This window comes from Solanum lycopersicum, chromosome 2 (genome assembly GCF_036512215.1).
Source record: "Solanum lycopersicum chromosome 2, SLM_r2.1".
In the NCBI taxonomy this organism is placed as follows: domain Eukaryota; kingdom Viridiplantae; phylum Streptophyta; class Magnoliopsida; order Solanales; family Solanaceae; genus Solanum; species Solanum lycopersicum.
In genome coordinates, this window is record NC_090801.1 from 71,552,980 (window position 1) to 71,577,567 (window position 24,588).

Below are 24,588 nucleotides of genomic sequence, written 5' to 3' on the forward strand. Positions count from 1 at the left end.
AATTATGTACATCAAAATAGAAACTTTCTTATCCACTATGATTGAAAGGATTCTGAGAAAAAAAATTGAAATCAGTAACTTGGGATTCTAATAAATTTAAAAGACATCAACTTTGTCTTAATAGGTTCAGCTCGCACCAGGTGTTCGATATATGTTAAATCTAGACCTAAGACAAAATTGTTGAGTATTGTATTCAAAGCATTTGTTGTTTCTTGTTCTCCAAATTATCCCAGAAATGCAAATGGACATCGTGTTCCACATCTGCCGGAGTAGCTTCCTAACATTCTATCCTTGCCATGCCAACAGAGCTTCTTTAATAGATTGAGGCATCACTCACTGAATACCTCCCACATGTATGTACAGTGAAGGAGATTATGATTAATAGATTCAAACTCCTGCTCAAGATCACCTATTAAAGAAAATGAAACATTTTTCTTGCATGTCTTGTAATCTATAATCTACTCCTGCTGGTTTGCACAAATTTTAGCAAGATTTGACGGTATAGTTTCCTTTGCTATCGTCTTCCCAAAATAATCTGTCCTGCTCTGTTGCTAATAATGGAAGCTGCCAAGTTGTAGAAAAAGTTGAGCCAGCTTTTTGATCTGTTTCCCAGTTGAAACAATTTCTTCTGACCATTAAATTCCATACATCTGCATTCTGCCAGTGGGGCATGTAGTTACAGAACTAAGCTGTACAAATCTGGGACGGTAATTATCAAGGGGACTCTTCTAGGCAAGGATCCTCCCACATTTTTGTCTTCCTCCCATCGCCAACTGATATCACAAACAAATTTTTAAGGTCTCCCCACAAGTTTCTTATTGTTTCCATAGAGCAAACCCATAGGAATATCACTTGTTTGATACACCAACATTTTACTGTTCCATATTTTGCAGTGACAACTTTGCCCTATAAAACACCTTGATCGCAACTAAACCTCCAAAATCATTCAAAAGTAGACCTTTTCTGATGTAGTTTCAAGTCCCTCACCCCTATTTCACCCCATTGTTTTGGAGTCGTGACTGTAACTGGCCAATAAATTAAATTTACGGCTCTCCAAATTCCCTGACGATAGGAAATCCCTCCTTGGCTTGTCAAGCTGATTTGGTATTTTTGAGGACAATAAATGTAGATAAAAGCAATATGTTGGCATCCGACTAAGACACTATCTGTGAGGGTAAGTCTTCCCCAGCACACCTTCCAAGATTACTCCTTGTCTATGTTGAGCTAGTGGTAGACCAAGGTAAGTAACAGGAAAATGTTCCACTTACATACTAGTATTGCAGCCAAAGATTGAATGTTGCTAACTATGTTCACTGGAAACCGGCAGCCCTTGGACAGATTTACATGAACTGCCAATATCAAGGTATCATCAGCATACAGCAAATATGAAAGCTCCCGATGGTTCTCAACAGGAAAAAAGCTCCAGCTGATTATTACCCCCATTTTCCACTCTAAACCCTTTGATCCAACCCTCTATCCCTGCGACTTCTAAAATCTTGCTCAAAGCTCCCAATACCAGCAGTAGCCCACTGCTGTACCATTAATGAGGATAGAGAACTTCAGAGAGGCAATGTAATCTTTCACCAATTCACCCATTTGTCAAAAAATTCCATGTGTACCAACAATTTTGACAGAAAAGACTTGTTTACACGGTCATAGGCTTTTCCAAAGTTCAGTTTACAAACTGTTTCTAACTTCTCCTTACCTTCTTGAGTCCAAATTCTCATTGGCTGTTGAGAATGTCCCTGGATATTGCATAGATAAATCATAAATAAATCAGTTAGATATTTTTAGAATTTTAAAATTATTTTATTAAAGTCCTGTGTGACTTGAATTTAAGAGTTAGTTCTTTTATTTGTTATTTAAATTTTACTGATACGTTAGTAACATATTTTTCTATATCTAGTTAGAAATTATATCTATTATAAATGTATGTCTCTGAATTTTTTTTATTTTTTTTTTGAGACAGGTATGTCTCTGAATTATTAATAAAATAATTCCCTTTGATAATACGGCAGTATTTTTTCTTTGAGTAGAAAAATAGATTCCGAAAATAGTTTTTCGCTAATGGTTCCTCCTATTTTTGATGGTGAGAATTATCAACTATGGGATGTGAGAATGGAAACTTACTTAGAGGTTCTTAATCTTTGGGAAGCCGTGGAAGAGGATTATGAAATCAATCCGCTGCCAAATAATCTCACTGTGGCCCAAATCAAGAGAATATGTCTCAGGATATTGCAAAAATATATCAATTAGCTATTTTAGGATTTTTAAATTATTTTATTGGAGTCCTGTGTGAGTTGAATTTAGGAGTTAGTTCTTTTATTTGTTATTTAAATTTTGCTGATAAGTGAGAAGCATATTTTTCTATTTTTAGTTAGAAATTATATCTATGAATGTATGTCTCCAATTATTAATAAAATAATTCCCTTTGATAATACTGCAATATTTTTTCTTTCAAAGTTTTTCCCAGTTATTTTATTAATTTCTTTATTAAAAAAAACGGCAACTAAAATTGTATCCATAATTTTTATCCATTGATGAACGTGTTCTATGTGCCTGAGATCAATCTGCCCATAATACTTTTCCGCCTCTTGGTGAGGACTCTAGCTATGATCTTGTAGACACTGCCTAAAAGGCATATTGTCTAAGATCCTTAAGCTATATTGCCTCTTTCTTTTTGGAGTTAAATGTGATGAAGGTTGCATCTAGACTCAAGGGGAAAAAAACCTCCATGTGTAAATATTCAAAAGTTACCATCAGATCGCACAAGCTTCATCTCCTACACTTTCTTAAGGTCATGAGAACTTCTTCCTCTGTAAAGCATCTCTGCAGCCATACCCAGTCTGATTCTGAAAGTTTTACCAAATCTGAGCTCCAATTTTCTGCTTCATGGCGCAATTTTTCGTAATAGTTCAAGATTTTCCCTTTTATTGAAGTATCTGGATACTCAGTCTCTATTCCATCAATTAGTAGTTTATCAATGTTGTTATACCTTATATAATTAAGTATGACCATGCATTTATTTGAATCAAAACTAAACTATCCATATAGAGTAGAAAGGTTAGAGACTTGGTGGGAGATTGGTGGTGCCAGTGGCTTGATTGCAGGACCTTCGGTCCTATGTGGGGATTTCAACACTCTGAGGTACCCATCAGAGAAGAAAATTGCAACAGAATCAACAAAGGAACGACAGATTTCTCAGATTTCATAGAAGACATGGAGTTAGTTGATCCTGAATTATCTGGGGTACACCTGGAAGAAAGAAGACAGGCATACAACAGCAGCCAGACTTGACAGAATTTTATTCTCGGAAGAGTGGGAAGCAGATTTTAGAAATATAAGGCAACACATACTTCACAGAGTGACATCAAATCACTCTCCCATTATGTTACAATGCGGCGCTTGGGAAAACACAAAGTCATACTTTAAATTTGAGAACTGGTGATTGGACATAGAGGGTTTCAATGACAAAATTAAAGGATGGTGGAACTCCTTCAGTTTCACAGGAAACCTGACTATGTCTTGGTTGAAAAGCTCAAAACACTAAAAGAAAAGCTGAAAGAATGGAGCAAAACTGCACAAGAAAACTTGAGAACACAAAAACAAAATGTCTTGAAACAGCCAGCTGAGTTAGAGAAGATACAGGAGAACAGAACCCCGAGGCCAGAAGACACAATCTCTAAAACAACATTAATCAGTGAGTTTGAACACATAGCAAAAAGGGAGGAAATAACTTGGAGGCAAGGATCTAGGGCAGCGTGGCTGGAGCAGGGGGATAGAAACACTAATTTCTTCCACAGAACTGCAAATGCTCACAGGAGAATGAATACAATCTCAAAGCTGAAAGTGAGGAGAATATTTGACTGAACCATAGGAGATACAGAAGGAGATAGTAACTTACTATGAGGAACTATACTCTGAGCCAGAAGAATGGAGACCATACCTGGAGATGAGAAACTGTCCTATGATTCATGAAGAAGAAAACAAATTACTCTTGCCACCTTTTGAGGAGCAGGAAATTCTAGAGAGCATAAAAGCATGTGCAGGGGACAAAGCACCAGGGCCAGATGGTTATTCCATGGCCTTCTTCAGCCAATGCTGGGACATCATTAAACCTGATCTGGTGGCTACAGTGCAGCAATTCCATAAGGCAGAGAGGTTTGAGTAGAGTATTAATGCCACCTTTGTGGCTTTGATTCCTAAGAAAGTGGGAGCTGAGGAACTGACACATTTTAGACCTATTAGTCTAATAGGTGGAGTTTACAAGATCATTGCCAAACTGCTGGCAGAAAGGTTAAAGAAAGTGCTACACAGGCTTGTAGACAACCAACAAATGGCATTCATAAAAGGTAGACAAATAATTGATGCAGTGTTGATAGCAAATGAATGTGTTGAGTCTAGACAAATAATTATATGCAAGCTTGATATACAGAAGGCCTAATTCACACAGCGAAGATAAAGCGTTGGGTAAGGGGCTTTAGGGTGGACAGCAGTGCACAAAATGACTTGGAGATTACCCATCTGCAATATGCAGATGATACTCTCTTTTTTTTTTTGAAGCAATGACTGGTTAAATGTTGATCCTAAGAGTAATATTCATCATCTTTGAAGCAGTCTCTAGATTACATATCAATTGGGGGAAGAGTTTCATTTATCCCATAAATGAAGTGGCTCAAGTGGAGAGTCTGGCAGGGGTTTTGGGTGGTAGGGTAGGAGAACTACCAACAGTATACCTAGGTATGCGATTGGGGGTAAAGAGAAAATCAATAAAGACCTGGAATGGAGTAATGGAAAAATGTGAAAAAAAGCTAACCAACTGGAAGAGCCAATATCTGTCTAGAGGAGGTAGATTAACCATGGTAAATAGTGTGCTAGATGCAATACCTGCTTATATGATGTTTGTGTTCCCAGCACCACCAGACAAGGTCATACAGAGGATAGATGCTTTGAGAAGAAATATTCTTTTGGCAGGGAAATGAAGATAAAAAGAAGTTTCATCTAGTCAAGTGGGAAGAGGTCATAAAAAACAAGAAAGAGGGGGGACTGGGGATAAGAAACATGAAGAAAAAAACAAGCCTAATGTTGAAATGGCTTTGGAAGTTTATGACAGGAGAGAATATGCTATGGAGAGAGGTGATCAGGGCAAAATATGAAATGGAGAATAGGTGGATGAAAAGATGGTATCTGGAGATCAGTAAGAAATCTTTGGCCTCTGTTTCGTTCTAGAATCAGATTCCAGGTGGGTAATGGAATGAAGGTGTCATTTTGGGAGGACAGATGGATAGCCCAAAGAACCCTGAAACGATTATTCCCAGACTTATATACACTAAGCTTTCAACAAAATGCAACTGTGGCTCAAATGTGGAAAGGACAGGGGTGGAACTTACATCTTAGGAGGAATCTAAATGATTGGGAGATGGGGAACATAATGGCCTTCCATGATACAATGACACAATTTAGTAATATGACTAGGGAAGAAGACAAGGTTGTGGAAGATCGGCAGCAAAGGGGTTTTCAGTGTCAAGTCAGCTAACAAAGATCTCAATCATTCAAATTCAAATGACAGGATGGAGCTCTGGCCATGGCAGATGATATGGAAACCTAAAATCTCATACAAGGTAAACTGTTTCACATGGTTACTAGCAAAGGAAGCAGTGCTGACACAAAAAAATATAAAGAAGCAGAAGTTCCAACTGTGCTCAAGATGCTATTTGTGTGAGGAACAGGCAGAGACAGTCAACCATCTATTTTTGCATTGCAAATGGACAGATCAATTATAGAGAATATTCAGCAGCCTTAGGAAGATCACTCGGGTGAAACAAAAAAACATAGCACAACTCCTAAATTGTTGGATCAATATAGGCAATACTACAATTAAGGAGGAGAGAAGGAGGATTATCCCAGCTAGTATATGGTGGACAGTGTGGAAAGAAAGGAATCAAATATGTTTTAAGGGCAAGAAGAACAATTTGCAGAATTTCAAGATGAATTGTACAGCTCTTTATTATTTTTGGTGTAAACAGAAAGTTTTAGTACAGGCAGAAGAACTTTTTGACGTTATAGACTATTTGTGACAAAAAGCACAGATGGAGTCAGTCTAGTTTATAATACTTTTGGAAGGGAGGCTACTTTGATGTAGTATACCTGTGGACAAATAGGGAAAAAAAAGTTATCACTCTCAAAAAAAAAGTAAACATGCATAGTTATCTTGATGTTTGTTGTGTTTCACAAAGATTAATAATTCCTTATATTATATTGGGCCCATGGTGGTACGGGTAATTCCCCTTAATACAAGTGTCTATCTTAGCAAAAGAGAAAAGAAGCAGGGACAGTATAAAGAAAGCTTCAGATTACAGTAAACTGTTTCTAACTTCTCCTAACCCCATTCTTGAGTCCAAACTCTCATTGGCAACTAAAATTGCATCCGTAATTTTTTTTCCATGGATGAATGTGTTCTATGTGCCTGAGATCAATCTGTACTTTTCAGCCTCTAAATGAGGACTCTAGCTATGATCTTGTAGACACTGCCTAAAAGGCATATCGTCTAAGATCCTTAAGCTAGGTTGCCTCTTTCTTTTTGGAGTTAATGCAATGAAGGTTGCATCTAGACTCTGAGGAAAAAACCACCTCCATGTGTAAATATCAAAAGTCGCCACCAGATCGCACAAACTTAATCTCCTGCACTTTTTTAAAGTCAGGAGAACTTCTTCGTCTATAAAGCATCTCTGCAACCATTCCCTGTCTGATTCTGAAAGTTTTCCCTAAACTTGTCCATCCAATCTAGGCTCCAACTTTCTGCTTCATGGCGCATATTTTTGTAATAATTCAAGATTTTCCCTTTTATTGTATCTGGATACTCAGCTTCTATTCCATCAATCAGTAGTTTATCAATGTTATACCTAATATAATTAAGTGCTTAGAATTTAATTAGAACATTAAGAGACTATGCATTTATTTGATTCAAAAATAAACTATGCATAGTTATCTTGATATTTGTTGCTTTCACCAAGATTAATACTTTTAATATTATATTATATTGCGCCCGTGCTGGTACGGGTAATTCCCCCTAGTCAATACAAGTGCATCTATTTGTAAAAGAGGAAAGAAGTAGGGGCAGTATAAAGAAAGCTTCAGATTACAAAAAACTATGCTTACGATGGAGCCAACAAAATGATGATAGAAGTTAGAACCAAGGATTTTATGTTTCTATTAAAAAAAGTTACATTTAGTGAATGGGAGAGACGTCACATCTCTAAAGGAATTGGGAGGACTCGTGTGAAATATCACATGGTATTCAACAAAGCGTTGTTAAGGAATTGGATATGGAGATTTGAGGTGGAGAGAAGGCATTTTTGAGAGGGGCGCAACAGAAATATGGTATCATCGAAGGAGGATCGATGACTAGAAACGATGGAATATCGTTTAGATTTGGCTTATGGAAGAGTATTTATAGAGGTGGGAAGAGTTTAGTGGACATATCACTGTTATGGTGGAGAATAAAAGCAGGATAAGTTTTTGGGCATATAAGTGGTGCGGAGAGAACGAGTTGAAGGAAGTATTTCCAAACATTTAAGTTTCTTGCCAAAAAGATATCATAGTCATCAAATTTGTAGGTCGCATGAGGGAAGTTCATTGGGATTTGAGATTTAGAAGGAACCTACAGGTTGGAAGATGAAAGAGTTTCATATTATGGTTGAGTTATTGTATGGGCAGAAGATACATTGATAGATCGGATGGATGGAATGGCGAGAGGGTAGAAATTGTTTTGTAACTATTAATTTGTTAACGAAAGATTATTAGGAAAGGGGAATGTATCTTCCGTCATTGCTTATATAGAAACTCACAGTACCGAGGAAGGTATGTTTCTTTACGTAGTTAGCAGCAAGGGGAATAATCTTGACAACGGGAAACCTGAGAAAGGGAAATCGCCTATTTTAGTTGGTGTTTCATGTGTAAATTGTTTGGGTGAAGATAAGTTATATTGCATTGTCAAGTGACTAACCGGCTGGGAAGGTGGTTCTTTATTGGCTTTGACCGTTTTGTTGCAATGGCTGATGATGTTGAGCACAATGATGAAGGTAATGCCCAGTTGGTTTTGCAGAAGGGGAAAGAGAAATTCAAGGGCATGGAATGTTGCCTCTTAGCAATTACATGGATTATTTGGAAAGAGAGCAATGGGAGAGCATTTGAAGGGGTTGGCATTTGGTTTCTTTGTTGACAACCATATCTTGATGGTATACGGCTTGTATATGGGGTTTCCCCCATATTGTTAATAAAATTATTTACCATATCAAATAAAAGAAATTCTTGCAACGCATAAAAAGAAATATAAGAAATGGCATCTGACCTCAAGAGTGCATCTGTCAGTACAAATGCTTCAGGACTTGCTTCAGTAATCAAAGACGGAGCCTATTATACAAGAAAACAATAGTTAATTAGTTTCAGAGATCCTTGATACAAGAAAACAATAGCATACGACCCATCTACTCTATTTAACTGCAAAAATCAATTCTAGCTCGGAGTTTAAAATACTTACAGCATGACCAATTTCTGACAAAAAACAAGCAAGACCACTTATCACAGTCTCGTCTCCACTATTAAGAGCTGGGAGAAGAAGTACATCCCTAAGAAATCCAACCTTGCATAGCAAAACTTGTGGTATACACTGCAAAAGGAAAAGTAGAAAAGGTTGGTTTAAAATCCAAAGAGAATTAATTTGGGCCAATTTTCTTTGGTGTAAATCTTCCAGATGGATCTCATATTAATTATTTTTCGGGGAAGGATAAAAAATGCCCTTATGTGAAATGATCAAAAATGTCCTTTGTTTATACTTTTCCATTTATGCCCTTGTAGTCAGTGAAATGGACCAAAAATTAAATGAAACGAAAGCAAACAGAAAATACTTAAACACTAATTTCAGTATTAATTTGTCCGCCCCGTCTCTTCATCTGATACCAACCCCATTTTTCTCTCAGATTAATTTCCTCCTTCAAAACCCTAGCCTCCTCGTCTAAATTTCTCAAATATGCTTAAGTGGGTGTAGATTTTTCTTCTATTTTCGGTAATTTGACATCATAAAAGATGAAATAAGATGATTAGTTAGCCACCCCAGCCACTAGACTCCAACTCCTAAATGATTAAATTACCTTCAAAATCATTTTTTTTTGTTATTTTTCTTTAGAAAACTCCTTTTTACATCGTAACTTCCTTAATATCTCACAAACAACTCTCTTTTACTCTCTAAACTGGAAATTTATCTAATATTTACATCGTCATCATCTCATGAATTTTCAATAATGAAAAACAATACTACTCTTTGTTTGGATCCTGGAAGCAAATGTTGTTATTGCTCATTAGTTGCCACAGTGGTGGTACTCGGATTCCGGTGATACAAATTTGGGAGTGGTGGATTCTTTCATTGTATTTATGTTAGCTTTTAAGAACACAAATTGCACTTCAAATTCTTTGGAGTCGAAGCATTTTAAGTATGATTCGCCTGTAATAGCACCCAATCATCATACTAATACGAATATATTTCCAATTCTTTCAATTGTGCTTCTCTTTCCTTTCATCTAGTTCACATGATTGCCAACAGAACAAACTCCCGTGCTCTTTTCGTTGCTCCATCTCTCAAGACTTCCGTCCTGCTAACATTTATCTAATAGTTTTTGGTATTATATGTCCCACCGCAAACATGTCTCATATGGTACACCACAACGAGTAGGCTACTGAGCAATGGCGTAGCAAATGATTCACATCTTCTCTGCATCCATACACATATTTTACCAACTTATCTATTTTTTTAATTAAAGTTCATACAACTAAGTTTCACTTTATCCATCTTCAGCAGCATATGGTAACACAATTTCACTCTAAATTTACCCTTTCTCAGTCCACTCCATCTCCAAGTGTCTCTTTGCACATGTGAAATTCTTTGTTTGTATAAAGTTTGAGTAATCATCTCCCAATCTTGCAAATTCTTCTAAATCTTAGGTCTCACAATGTTCGTCTCCTTGAACCAGTAAATACAGAAAAAAATAGTGGGGACACGAAATGTTCAAAATTGTCGGGAAAGCCTCAAATAAAACAAAGTATCCACACCGTCTTTCTCTCAAAAGTTGATACCTTGCAACATTTCCAGAATCAATCTGGATATCTTTCTAGATATCTTCTCTGCCCTTTGTTGTATGTTCCCATAGGGAATTCCCTGTGGCATTGTTATGCCCTCAATTTCCCTGGCCGCACACTGTGAGGGTGTTTAGCCAGACTTTTAAGCGAAGTCAAACTGGCTTATAAGCCAAAAGTTGCAAGTTGGTCACCCCGAACATATGTTTTTTTCAATTTATACGCACTTTTAGTTTGGCCCAAATGTTTATTCTTTAAAAATAATCTTTTTTTATAATCATGGTGTCCGAACAAGCTTTCCCACACCTCGACTAATTCCACGTGATACCTATTAGTTATCACCTCCCACTAGCTTTTCACCCCACTTCATTGACCACTAGGTCGCACCCTCGAGTTAATACTTAAAATACATTTTCAAAACAATAGCTCTAACTTCCTCTCTGTCCCACATCTGCATTCATCATTTTCATTGCAAAGATCCTCTTAAATTTACGATCCTTCGTAAATATAATTAACTGTACTTTAGTCATTTTACAAAAAGAACAACTTACTGCACATTTTTACCAAACATGGCAACTCTTTATCATCAATTTCAACACTTCTATCCAAACATGTAAATGTTTATTTATAAAAAAAAAAATTGATGACAACACTTAAAAGGCTTATCATAACGTACTTCTTATCAGCTAATCCAAATGGGTTGTATATTTCTCGGTTGTGACTTCTCTTCATATGCATGTTCTTGTCACGATCTACACTTCTTTTTTAATGAAGTAAGAATATCATTAATGAGAGGGCACTAACTAGCCCATATACAAAATGTTGAAAATCTCACACAAATATATGATTTCTATGAATGCCACCTAATCAATCCATACACAATAACCTCATGGCTGCACCAAAAAGAAATAAGGGGAAAGAGGCTTTTCCTCAAGTGTACAAAATCTTTCTCTATTCCATCATAAGCTCTTCTATTCCTCTCTCTACGGTCCATGACAATGCTAAAGGGGCAACTTCACATGCCCTGCATCTCCCCGTCCGTCTTCTATGAGCCCAGCTATGCAAAGTTTCTTTCATAGTTCTCAGCATTACTCACTCAATACCAAACCATCTCAGCAATACCAAAAGTTGGCTCCGCAACTATGTTGATAAAATGGATATTGGATTTTTCAAGAATTGGCTAACTTTTCAAAGTTGCGTAAGGTCAAGGTCAAGGTCAATTTTCACAACAAAGTATTAGAGTCAAACTCATCTTCAATGTTGTACTACCAAATGCTTAGCCACATGTGTCATGTATTCACACTCCTAATGTTCAACTTTGGGCAAGTAGGAGAGAAGAAAATGCTAGAATCCAAGATCAATAAGTGTATGAGTTAAGAGTATCCTTACACAACCTTAAAAAATAGTTACTACTTGAGGTAAAAATTTTGGGCTAAGCCCCAAGTTATATAAGGAGACCAAAGCTAATACACTTAAAAAATTTTAGTACCCCCAAACACTATGGGGTCGTTTGGTAGAGTCTATAGGAATAATAATAAATAGAATGCATTAGTAATGCATGTATTAGTAGTATAACTAATGCGCAAGCATTAGTTATACATAGGTTGAAAAAGAGTACCAAACAAGGTACTAGTAATACATGCATCATTTTTCCTAATACACTCTACCAAATGACCCCTAAGTGGTCGTTTGGTGTGAAGGATAACACCCAATAGTAGTAGCATTAAATCATAGTGACACTTAATTTTTTGTTTGGTAGGCAAGTCTGGGATAGCTAATCCCGAAATTAATAAATAGTATCACGATAAGTTATCCCTCCCTTTAGGTGTATAGTAATTTCGGGATAAGATATCCAAGATAAAATACATAAATGACAAAGATAACCCTTTAAATTCTTTTCATACAACACTTTTCACATTCATGAAGGGTATTTTTGTAAACAAATAAGTTCTTAAAATTATTAAAAACATATTATTTTTAGTACAACAAACCAAACACTAAATATAAAATAATCTCAGTTTAACTTATCACATCATAACTAATCTCATCATAACTTATTCCATCATAATTTATCCTATCATAATTTATATTCAAATCAAACGACTCCTAAGAGTTAAGACATCTGGAAGGTGATATAAGATAACATGGATATCACGATGTGTCTACCTTTGAAACAGTGTTATGAAGTATGAGCATCCAACCGAAACATTAATGCAATTGGTTCTCTCCTGAGACGATCCTTATCTTTCTTTTGCTTGGCAATAGAGGATAGCACCTAAAACCTCTACAAAAAGTTTGTAATACCATATTTCCAGTTATTTGGTGGATCATTTGGAGGGTGAGAAATACAAGAAACTTTGGAGGCAAGAGGAGCAAACATCATTTTTCTCAAACACTAATGTAATCTTTTTCTTTGATGCAACTTGTCCACGGGCAATGTTTTAGAGCCAATCACGTTGATAAATTTTCTTATCTCTTTAAACTACCTGTTAAGTTTGATTTTCTTTGGATATAAGTACTTTAACTTCAGTAATTTTACATCAATATAATACCTACAAATTTGACGGGAATCGCCTGGGTGAGGGAGGGGCATAAAAATAAAAATAAAAAAATTGAAATAGTTTCCAAAAACAATTTGGTGGGGACGGCCAGGGCGGGATTCGCGTTAAAAAAATTTAAAACTTGAAATATTTCCCAAAAGAAAAATTAGAAAAAAATTTGATGGGGGTGGAGGGGGGAGCGGCATAAAAGTTTTTTTAAAAAAAATAAAATATTCTTAAAAAGCAATTTTTGTGAGGGGGGTAAGAAGTAGGGGTATGGTGAGGTTAAAAATTCTTAAAATTTGAAATATTTTTCAAAAATAACTTCTAGATTTTTTATTTGGTAAAGGATAAAAATATATTTGAAATTTAAAAATTTTAAAAAAATATTAATTATTTTTTTTGAATGGGGGGTGCGAGGAGGTCATGTATGGAGTATGGGTAGGGTAAGATGCAACAATTAAAGGATGAAGTAGAGTTTTGGAAAACACTTCCCAAACATTTAATAAGCCACCAAACATGAAAAAGAAAACATATCAAGCACACCCTTAATGTGCGGTTTGGTATCGTCATCAAGGTTTTAAAGCATATTTTTTCTCATCAATGGAGCCTCTATAAAGAGGCTACACTAAACAATTGAAATTTCATTTTATCGTGAATTTTGTTCTTAATTTCTTCCTTCATATATTTGTCATCCATGCTTATAATTATTAATCTTGGACTAAACATATATATTTGTATTTTTTTATCCCTTTGTGTCTTTTTACATTGAAGCTCATGCTTTCTTTGCGCAAAAAGCCCCAAAGAACCTCAAAGCTTTTTCGTGCTTTATGTTTTTGTTAACACTGTCCTATTCTCAAAATAGTAAACTTGCAACTACATATGTGTGGAACCTAAAAATTGGATCACAATGTGAGAGTGCTAGCTTATATACGTCTGAGATGAGTTATAAAGCTTCTAAGGACTTAGGGCTCGTTTAGTGTGAGGGATTTAAAATAATATTGATGGGATAAAAAAAGTTATCTTGTTTGGTTGCCATGTTTGGGATAACTTATCCCACCATTTATATCATAGTGATGGAATAAGTAATCCCATATACATGGTGGGATAAGTTATCCCAGGATAACTTATCCTGGGATAACTTGTTTCCAACCAAACGAGACCCCTTAAGGTTTTGGGTTGGATGCTCAGATATTTAACATGGTCAGAGCCAGACTCATCTTCAAAATTGGTCTATCCAATGTAGGACCACCCATGTTATGTTACTTCACGCTCCAAATGTCCAATTTGTGGGGATAGTATACTTACTTTTCCATCCTTTTTCTCTGTTTTTCCTTAATATAAATAAAGAAACCAGTTCACATAAGTCACTTACAAGAAATGAATATTATACCTCATGTCGACTCACAAGTTCAGTGAGAACTTCAATGGCTAGATCAAAGGAAGACGAAACCTGTTAACCATTTCAGTAGGTAACTGGGTATTAACAACTTCAGAACTTGAAGCAACTTGAAGACATCATTAGAATATTACCAATGCATGTTAGGTTTTAAGAATATTTTGCAATACATATTACCTGCAACGAGTTAAAAACGAAACTCAGAAGTGGATGTCCAGCCAAAGAGTTAGGTGGAATCTCCGAGAAACAACCAGCTCGAACCTAGACATTTAAGACAAAAACAAGAAATGACCCATGTACCTAATTCTGGCACCACTCCCACTCAACGACAAGATGCATATAATAATTAAATAAAGCATATTTTCCAATAACAGTTTTCATTCAGGACAAAGTTGGGTTTTCGTTAAATAATCTAGTTTTTTTCAGAGATTACAAATATAAATAAAAACTAGTCAAAAATAGTTGAAGCGTGTACATACTTTAATCATGGATGGTTGAGATTTAAAAGAAATTAAAGAATTTAGGGCCTTCAATGGGCTGCAAAATATTATACTCCCACTTGTGTGATGCAAAACATTCTTAAATGTTAACAGACCCATCAGAGTTGGATTAATAACAGCTTAGCAACAATAATACTTAATTCTTTGTTTCAAGAGTAGTTCTCCGGAAGGGTACAGACATGAGGCCTTTGATCCAACTCTCTTTTACATAAAGAAATGAAAATCCATTAACCGGGGAATACTTTTTCATGAATATTCAATTAACTTTTCATTTCAAACAGCCGTTTGTTGCTGGTACACAGAATGTTACAATTTGCTTCTCCTGGACTTTTTGCAGGACTACTGCTCAAAGTGATTTCCTCCAACTTCTCTGGTCTTTCCTATTTTACTATCAACAAAAATTGTGTTTCCAACAAAATAGAAGTAAGACAAGATGCCACCCTCTTATCAAAAAGAAGTCCTCTTATATTCACTTTGCATATCAGAAGGCAGCAATCAACAAATAAAATCCTTTAGCTCATACCATATAGACTCTGAGTGGCCTCAGTCACAGACATTCCAATGCATAAGGCTAATATTGGACACCCACAAATTTTATTACTCCAGAAGATTCCCCATTATTTTACAAGAAAAAATATTTATGTCAAAAGCATAAAAAATCTTCTTATGAGACCAAAATAACTCAGAACAGGCATGAGTAAGCATGACCATCAAACCAAAGATGGAAAACCAGTACTGTGATTCATTCAGAATCTGATAACTCTCTTGGTGATCCAGTAATTCAATGAACTGAAAGACCCAGCTAGGGCTAGGATTTTCTGCACCAGGTATACACACCTAGGGTGAAGATCGGGTTATATATAGTTGTGAGAGTTCCTTTTTGCTAGGAAGTTAGAATATTGGGTTTCTCTGCACCCAAGGAAGTTAGACTACACCTAAATCTTGGTCAGTGCAAATAGAGAGGGGGAGGATCGATGATTAGATTCTTTTTCTGTCTCTTATCAGATATATGAGACTCCAATTCCTTTTAAAGTGGGAAAAAAAGGAATACTCGAGAACAAATAAGATTTGCAGAATCTAGTTGCCAGCAAAGAGTTGATGACAATTATTGATTAATAGAGCCACATACCAGTGTTTATCATCATAATATTAGCATTATATCAGTCCTCATATCTTAATTTTTTCCTTTGAAACAGTCTCTGCTTATTTTTTCCTTTATTTCTAATTGAAGTAATTAGTTCTATTGCAGGCATCAAATAGATGCATAATAGTTACAAAAGCAAAGCAGCAAAAAGTTGGCTCTCCTTTACATTGTTAGTTAAGAGTCAGGGAGCTGGCAAAGTTCAGAAATGAATCAGGGGAATCTGCTTATTTTCTTCTAGTTTTCGATTGACCCTCAAAAGATCTGGGTTAATGTATTTAGTCAAGATGAACTTACCCAACTTAACAAACAACGCAAAATTTTTCTGTGCCTGCCCTGGAGTTGAATGCTACTGTTAAAACTCATATCACTCTGACGATGAAGGAACTCAAGAACCACTGAAGTATGTGAGAGAAGCTGTTCCTTGCAGGAAAATATACATGTAAGATATAGAAGCTGGATAAAGGGAAGCCATGCATTATAAAGCATCAACTTATCCAAAAGAAAAAAAAAACTGCAGCTTTTAAAACAATCAAAAAGGAGTTCTAAACCTCTCGACCATACTCGCGTCGCTGAGCCGAACTAGCTCTGTACTCAGTATTCTCATCCTCCACAACTTCTGGAAGGACTGTGAGCATTTCCAAGACAGCGATGTTGCCTTCATCATGGTTTTCCAAACTTTGGAGACTGCAAAAGAGCTTCTCAATTGGTTTTCCATGCTCTACAGCATGAAGCATGAGTGCAGAGAGAGCAAGACAAATTTGAGTCAACAGCTGTTTCCAACAAAATAAGATCTCAGCAAATATAAATAACATTTTTAACAATCATAAAAAAATTTGCAAGCAGAATGTTGAATCACCAGTGGAGGGCCTAAACTAAATCTCTTAGCAGCCAACAGAAGAGCATTTAGCAGAGCATCTTTTGCTCCCATTTGCAAGTAGCTTCCTTCATTTTGTATCTGCAAATTAGACAATAACCTCACACTATCAATAAGATATAAGCAACCTCAAAAAGTAGAAATAAGAGATATGATTTCTCCTTCCCTAAATACAGCACAATACAATTTAATGGAAGTATAATCAGGTGCTGAGGCGCTGCATAATGAACTTATAGGAGCGGGAAGAGCAGTCCAAGGGCATGGAATGTTGCCAGTTCAGCAATTATGTGGATTATTTGGGAACAGAGAAATAGGAGAGCATTTGAAAGGGTTGAAATAGATTTTGTAAAGTTGCAAACTAGTTTGTTGTTTCTAGTTTACTTTTGGTGTACCCATCAGATACCTCTTGTATACGGATTTTTCCACTTTTTACTGAAATTATTACCTTATTAAAAAAAGAATGGGAAGGTTGTATAAATGAAGCACAAAGATTATGTCAAAAATTACATACAGTTTACTTCCTTAAGAATATTGAGCATCAATTATTCTTTGACTAACCTCTCAGCAATAACTTACATTCTTAACTAAGAGAACCCTGGGCGTCAAACCATAGTTCACCTGAAGCGGATCAGTGATATATAATGATTACTACCTGTAATTTTACATTGATAGTACTAGGAGAAATCAAAATGGATATCAACAGGGGTTATTTTCCGATGGATTGGTAGAAGCAGCTTAGCTGCAAAACTTCTCATAAATTCATCAAAAAAATTGAAACTTAGGTGAAGGATGCCAGAGTCTACAAATACTGAGTACTTGAAGAGAATAGGTGAATAATCATAAGCTTGATTATTCTCTTAAGCTTGGTTGGAAATATTTATTGCAAGTGGTATAACTTTGGTAAACTACTGACTCTAGGCAATTTTAGATCTGATCGGTAAAATATATTAATTGAATAAAACTAAATCAAACCTAAGTACTGTAAATCATGGAATAATCTCAATAAACTAATATAGTCTCACATCATGACCTCACAATGTACGGAAAAATGATGGATAAACCCAAGTCTTTCAGTATAGTTCGCATAGAATTCAAAGACAATAATCAAAACGCATCCAATAACACTATGAGAGACACCAATAATCTGCAAGTTTGAGATAATTGTGAACTCATTTTCTCTCCACAAATAAAAGGAAGAAAAACAAGGAAAAATTGGTAACTCAGTCCGTCCCAATTTATCCAAAATGATGATGCAATCAGTTCAGTACCATTACATTCCTCTTTGCTGTCATCAAATTTAAGGACCAGTGATTACTATCGAGTGTGCTGGGTAGCCACCCTATTACAGCATTTTAAACAATTAGTTGTGCCCCCTTTTAGATGTTTCTTTACCCCATCAGGCTGAGGATTTGACGAGCCCCAAACATGTAACTGAAGAGAAGGGTTGGGACCTTTCATATGAAAAAAAAAAGTGAACGGGGTGAAAGATGATTTATTGGGCTCTGACCTTTCGCTTGAGAATCTGAGCGGCAAAAAATTCGACTTCAAAGTCACAAGCAAATTGCTGGTGATAATTGGATGTCAGGATGGACGTGGCTACTTCCCAAGCAACATCTGTCTGTTGAAACTGTACTAACCATTGATTAGCAGCAACACGGTTGCACGATTGGCTATCGTGATTTAGCACGTGAACAGCTTGCGCGACCTTCGTTTGCAGCTCCATTTTTTTTCGTCTTCAACTCTAAGAAAGCAACGGACATGACTCGATCATCAAAAACCAACGGCGAGAGAGCGATACCTGACAGGCGGAAGCCCAAAGCCCTTAAGTGGAAAAAGTATTACGCTATTCGGATGTCCCTGTAGCCCACCCCACCTACTTCCTACAATTGTTATTTCTGTGCTTTAGTTTTAGTGTTCATTGTTATACGATGAATAAAATATAACAATTTTATTATTAAAAATAATTTATAAAATATATTAGCAATTAATAATATATTTAAGTTGTTATACAATAATAATATAATACAAATGATAAATTTATTTATTTTTTCTAAGGATAGTATTAATTTTGTGATCATCTTATCTTTGATTAAATATCAAATAATTTAAATATTTTTACTGTGAGTACTTTATTTTTTTCATATCATTTGAATAAAAAATTATGTTAGTAATCTATTAATTTTAACATTCTATAAGAAATATTTAATATCATAAGATTAGATGATATGTTAATGCATTTTTTATATATATTTTATTTAAAATCAGAAGATTTTACAAAAAAAAAATTCCTGTATTAAATTTTTACAACAATATGATAGAAAACTGATTTTAAGGTGCAAAAGAAATTTAATTGTAAAAGATCACAATTCAATTATTTTAAGGGAAGTGGTAACCACTTTTAAAAAAGAAAAACATGCTTAGTAAATATATTTTTTTGAAAAAAGTTATATATATAATGGCTTGTTTTGAGTTCACGTTAATTTAATTCAAATTTATGTAAAAGTACATATTTACATTTATATTACCCTATCTTTTAGAACTGTTTTAACATTATTTCTTATTAATTATAGAAATCACTTTACAATCATTTTTAAAAATAAAATAGAATGTAAATAATTATTTATATCTATTATATATAATTGATAATTTTAGTATATTTTAGAAAGGCAAATAATTAATGTCTAATTATAAAAACTGATTTAAAATTATTATAAAAAATTTAATCTTTTTATTTACATTAAAACAAAATAGTAATTAATGTTAGGTAGTTTCGAATTCAAAAAGTTCAATTTATTCTTAATATTCTTAAATTCATGTAAAACATAATTAAAAAATGATTTAAAATAGAGTGAATATAATATAATTTATAATAATACAAATAAGTATTATATATATTGCAAAAATTAACAGAAAATGATAGCAAAACCATTTAGAAAAAAAAAGCACATAGAAAACTCATTTGATCCAATGAATATAAGATTATAAGTACATAAAATAAACTAAAAAATCAGAATATGATATCATTGATCTAAGAATCACATTTGCCGAAGATTTTCACTTTAATAAACGTTATTCTTTTTCTTCTTGAACTTTCACTTTTTTATTTATAAATATAATCAACTTTTCTTCGGTTAGTCATCAAATAATTTATCTATTTCCCTCTAAAATATGATTATAAGAAAATAAAAGTAACTCAACAATAACATTATACATTTGAAGAAGAATAAATTAATTATTATTTTTTAGTTAACTTTATTTATGTATGTATAGAGAATAAAGATAATGGGTAGAGCAGTTTTAGATAACGCTTTAAATTCAAATTCAAAAAGTAACTAGTTTGTTATTCTTTAAAATATCATTACGTGGTTGGTTAATTAATTTTTAAAAAATCACATTTAAAATCATTTTACTTTCTAAAACTAAAAATATATAGTCATTTAATAATTTTTCTTTAATGTGTAGGTAGTTTGCCCATTTATTTAAAATGTTTGATGCACAAGGCTTATATTTTTTTTGAAATAATTATATATAATAGCAAACTGGAGTAGTTACGGTTTGATTTAATTGTGCTCCATAGCAAACGTTAGCCAAAGTTTGTCAATCGCCTCTCTCCTAAAAATCTCGCTCGCCACTCTCCCATTTTTGTTCGTCACTCTCCCTCTGCTCGCTTCTCTCGCTTTATACACAGAAGTGTATAAATTGTATTTCTGTTTTGTATAAAGCGAAAGAAAATTGTATATGCACAGCAAAAACATATATCTTCGTGTTATACACTTAATTATACAATTTACAGACATTTTACTTCAATTCAATTGTAGACAAATGCAAATTTTATACAAATATTGCAGCGAAAAAGGCCAACAAATTATACAATTGCGAATTATACAATTGCAATGAAATACAATTTTCTCTCACTTTATACAACAGAAGTATATAAATTGTGTTTTTGTTTTTGTTTAAAGCGAGAGAAAAACATATATTTTCTTCCTATACACTTATAATTATGCAATATACATACATTTTACTTCGTTTCAATTATATGCAAAGCAAATTTTATACAAATATGCAGTGAAATAGGCAGTGAATTATACAATTGTGAATTATACAATTGCATTGAAATAGGATAGTGAATTATACAATTGTAGCGAAATAGGCCAACGAATTATACAATTTAGGCCAGTAAATTATACAATTGTAAATGTATAGCGAATTATACAGTTTCTATATTTGCTATGGAGCGCAATCATGCAAACTTTGTTATAGCATACAAATATGAATTTTTTATTTGTTATATGTGAAAGTTGCCCATTTTTTTTACCTGTTTAAGTTATAAAGAAATACTATTATTTTTTTGAAAAATCCTTTAGAGGCCTATCAAAATGGCAGTGTTTTTTTCTCTTTTTCAATTCTCGTAAGTTTATACATGTTAATTTAAGAAATAATTTGTGTTTTGATTTTGACACGTTTTACTTCTCCTATTTTATATATAGATATATAGATTATTATTATTTTTATTATTTTTTAACAATTTGATTTATAGTTTTAAATTTATCCCAAAATACTAAATTTTAAAATTCAAATAAAAAAAGAGTTTTCGTGAAAAACTGATTAGCAATTTAAATTCATTGTTATCCACATTATTATTATACTAGTGAATTTGACCGCGCTACGCGCGGGTTTAATATTTTTGATAAAATTTTACTTTATTTAGCAAAATTTATCATTACAACTATTTTTTTATTTCTACAAATTTACAAACCATTATTTCTTTTATTTTTCTAGCTTTAGATAATCTTGGTAACTTTTGTTTTATCTTTTAAATATTTGACCATATTGTTATCTCTCATGCACTTATTATTTGAATTATAACTATAAAATTTTCTCAGTATATACATATTCACATACATAACTTTTCTTATTTTTATTTTTTATAATTTTTTCTATTTTAAAAGGTCATGAATATTTCATCCGCAAACATAGAAAAGGTGAATGTCAAATATTAAAAAAATATAATTTTTATAAGTTTTTGTGATATAAACAAAAAGAATAAATGGACATTTTATTTTTAGTTGTATCAAATAAAATTTCAAATTTACTTAATTTTATATAGTTGCTTGTTTAATTATTATATTTCTCTATAATTATAACAACCTAGTATCCATTTGTTGCTTCAATGCATAAATAAATACAAGTAAATAAGAAAATTTCACAAATATTTTCGTAAGCAATTTCAGAATAGAATTTTTAGTCTTCCACCACGATATTGCTCCATCTCTCATATTATTTTTTCACTATTGTGTTTTATAAAAAATAAAATACAAAAAGAGATGAGCATGAGTGTATATACTGATTTGCAAAAAGAAAATCACACCTGAATGAAGCTTATCTTGCTTAGTTGATAAATCTTCTGTTTTTAAATATGTTGTCGAGACAATATTACATTTTTATATAATTTGTAGTGAAAAGAATAAATTGACCATTAGAAGAAAATTTTAATTTATAATAAACCAGTTAAATGAGTAATAATTTCAATCAATAACGAAAAGTCAGTAACTTCGTATTCTTAGTAACATCATATACTTATGTGATCTACAATAAGAAATTTAAATGACAATCACATTTCCTTTATTCACAGAGAACTAATTATTACGTAATTACAATTTATAAACATTATGTACAATCAATAATGAAAACTCACTATATAACTTTTAGAAATATTTGTGTTGAAAAGTTAAAGTATTAATTTTTTTGGTAAAATTTGTACACCAACCAAAAGAATGGTAAACAATAAAGAGATAATATCTATATAACTTGCAAACAATTAACGTCTAATTAGAGTATTATCTTCATAAGATATACAAATTAAAATTTATTGAGGTAAATAAAAATAAAGACAAAAATTAAGATATTGTAATACTAAATTGAGAGAGAATAAAGGAAGAGATATAAAATGAACAAATAAGGGTAAAAATAAAATAGCGCAGAAAGAAAAATAGAGAAATTGTGTTAGAATTTTGAAATAGTTCATTATATAGTAAAATTCCGAAACGTTACATTATCTTTTTCATCAAAGAGTTGCAATTAAGTGGATGCATTTTTTTTATTGAAATTTTGTAACCATAACCATTTTTTCCATAATTAAGCACACTAATTATGGGAAAGTAAATATTGATTAAGAAGAATGAAATGAGTATAATTTTAAAATGCCAAAATGATAGTCTTTGAAATTTTTTATATATAGCAAGATATAATTGATCATTAATTAATAATTATTAATAATACAATTGTGTAAAAATAGAAAAAAATGCATAAATCTCAAGTAAATAGACAAATACCTTTTGTGATCATGAGGCATGCCTTACATTAACATGATGAAGAACCTCCTTTATAATATATATATATAACCCACCTTAATATTATACTATACAGATTTAGATTTAGGGAGAGACATATTGAATAGAATTAGAACTTAACTTACTAAAACAAAAATAAAATCTTTTAAAAAATTAAATAACATTGATAATAATAAAATAATAATAATAATTATTATTATTATTATTATAATAATAAAAAAATTCTATTGGCTTATATCAAAAAGCTTCATGGTAATATCCTTAACATATATACATACGTTAAAAATTAATCAAGAATGGATAAAATAAACTCTTAGCTTACCTTTTTTGCTCTTCATATAAATAGCTTCATAATAATTATCATGTTTAAAAGGATGCTAACATATATATATCAAAAATAAAGATCATGGATGGATAAAATAATAGGAAGAAGATGAAAGAGAGAGAGAAAAAATTACATGAAACCCTCCAAAAAGGTATAAGAAGATATGAAAAAAAAAAACTTACATGAAACTCCAAGGAAAATGTCTAAGAAGGTATGAATAAATAGGGAAATGAATTGTCTAATTGATTACATGTGATTAAGAATTTAAAAAAAAAAGCTGACAATACATGGGTTGTTGGAAAAAATGTGTGATAATGCACATTAATTACACTATTATGTATTTAGATGTTACATATTTCCTTTTGGAAGAAAGAGTTAAATGTACTAAAGGCTAATAATAAGGAAAGTGAATAATTGTTTTTAAAGGTTATTGAACAGAAAATGAGAGAAAAAATTAAAATTCTAAAAATTAAAATGAAATAGTATACTGATCAATGAAGCATGCCATATCAGCGTGATTTTATTCAGCTTTATATTATATATAGATTATATTGTATTGTTATTATTAGTACTATTGTTATTATTATTTCTCTTTTTAGTTCTATTATTATTTACTATTATTTAAATCTATACTCTTATTTTAAGTTATATATAGAAACTAAATACCATTTTCAACTTTATGTTTTCATATTGTGGGATCACGTCAACTCAAACTGCAAGATATAAAATAATATTAGTGCATGTATAATAAAGAATTATATTCATTATAATATAAATAATCAACGACTATCCATATTTTATTAAATAATAATTTTTCCTTTAAATTATATCTTTATTAGAAAGAAGAAAAATAGACTATAAGCGGTTGTTTGGTACAAAAAGCAGTAACACAAGAATTAGTAATGAAGAGATTAGCAATGCAGAAATTAACAATGTAGAGATTATTATTAATAAAATGTTTGGTTTATCGTTTCTCAAATAATCTTATGTTTGGTTTAAAATTTTATAAAAATTCTTTTCCAATTTTATCCTTGAATTATTATGTTTTCTATTTCACGTAATTACCATATTTATATGCCTACTTATATTAAATAAACGGAAAATGGCCTAAAATACCGTTGAAGTATTGAAAATGGTACACAATTACCATCCATCCACCTATTGGCCTCCAAATACCCTTCACATCCACCTTTGGGTCCAAATTTACCCCTTCATTAACAGACTAAAATTAAAAATAATTAAATAATAATTTTTAATGACGTGGCACTCAACCATTGGTTGTAATTTAATTATTTAAAATAATTTTAAACCCATCCATTACCACC

The 24,588-nt window shown here is 32.6% G+C and overlaps 1 protein-coding gene across 6 annotated transcripts in view; it reads right to left on the reverse strand.

The window, feature by feature from the left end:
• Positions 1–18,495, reverse strand: part of LOC101256535 (transportin MOS14) — a 66,031-nt gene extending 47,536 nt beyond the window's left edge. For 2 of the 6 annotated variants that reach the window (XM_010317589.4, XM_026029736.2), the window contains exons 1-8: positions 18,093–18,489; positions 16,568–16,666; positions 16,260–16,481; positions 16,006–16,125; positions 14,245–14,328; positions 14,062–14,121; positions 8,540–8,668; positions 8,351–8,412 (exon numbers count right to left, since the gene is read on the reverse strand). In XM_010317589.4, the coding sequence (XP_010315891.1) occupies positions 8,351–8,412; positions 8,540–8,668; positions 14,062–14,121; positions 14,245–14,328; positions 16,006–16,125; positions 16,260–16,481; positions 16,568–16,666; positions 18,093–18,308 (992 nt within the window). In that variant the 5' untranslated portion in view covers positions 18,309–18,489. Of the gene's footprint in view, positions 1–8,350; positions 8,413–8,539; positions 8,669–14,061; positions 14,122–14,244; positions 14,329–16,005; positions 16,126–16,259; positions 16,482–16,567; positions 16,667–17,853; positions 17,893–18,092 lie in introns of those variants that run through there. The other 4 variants (XM_069294096.1, XM_010317590.4, XM_010317588.4 and 1 more) reach the window with 3 other exon arrangements.
• Positions 18,496–24,588: the final 6,093 nt, after the last annotated feature.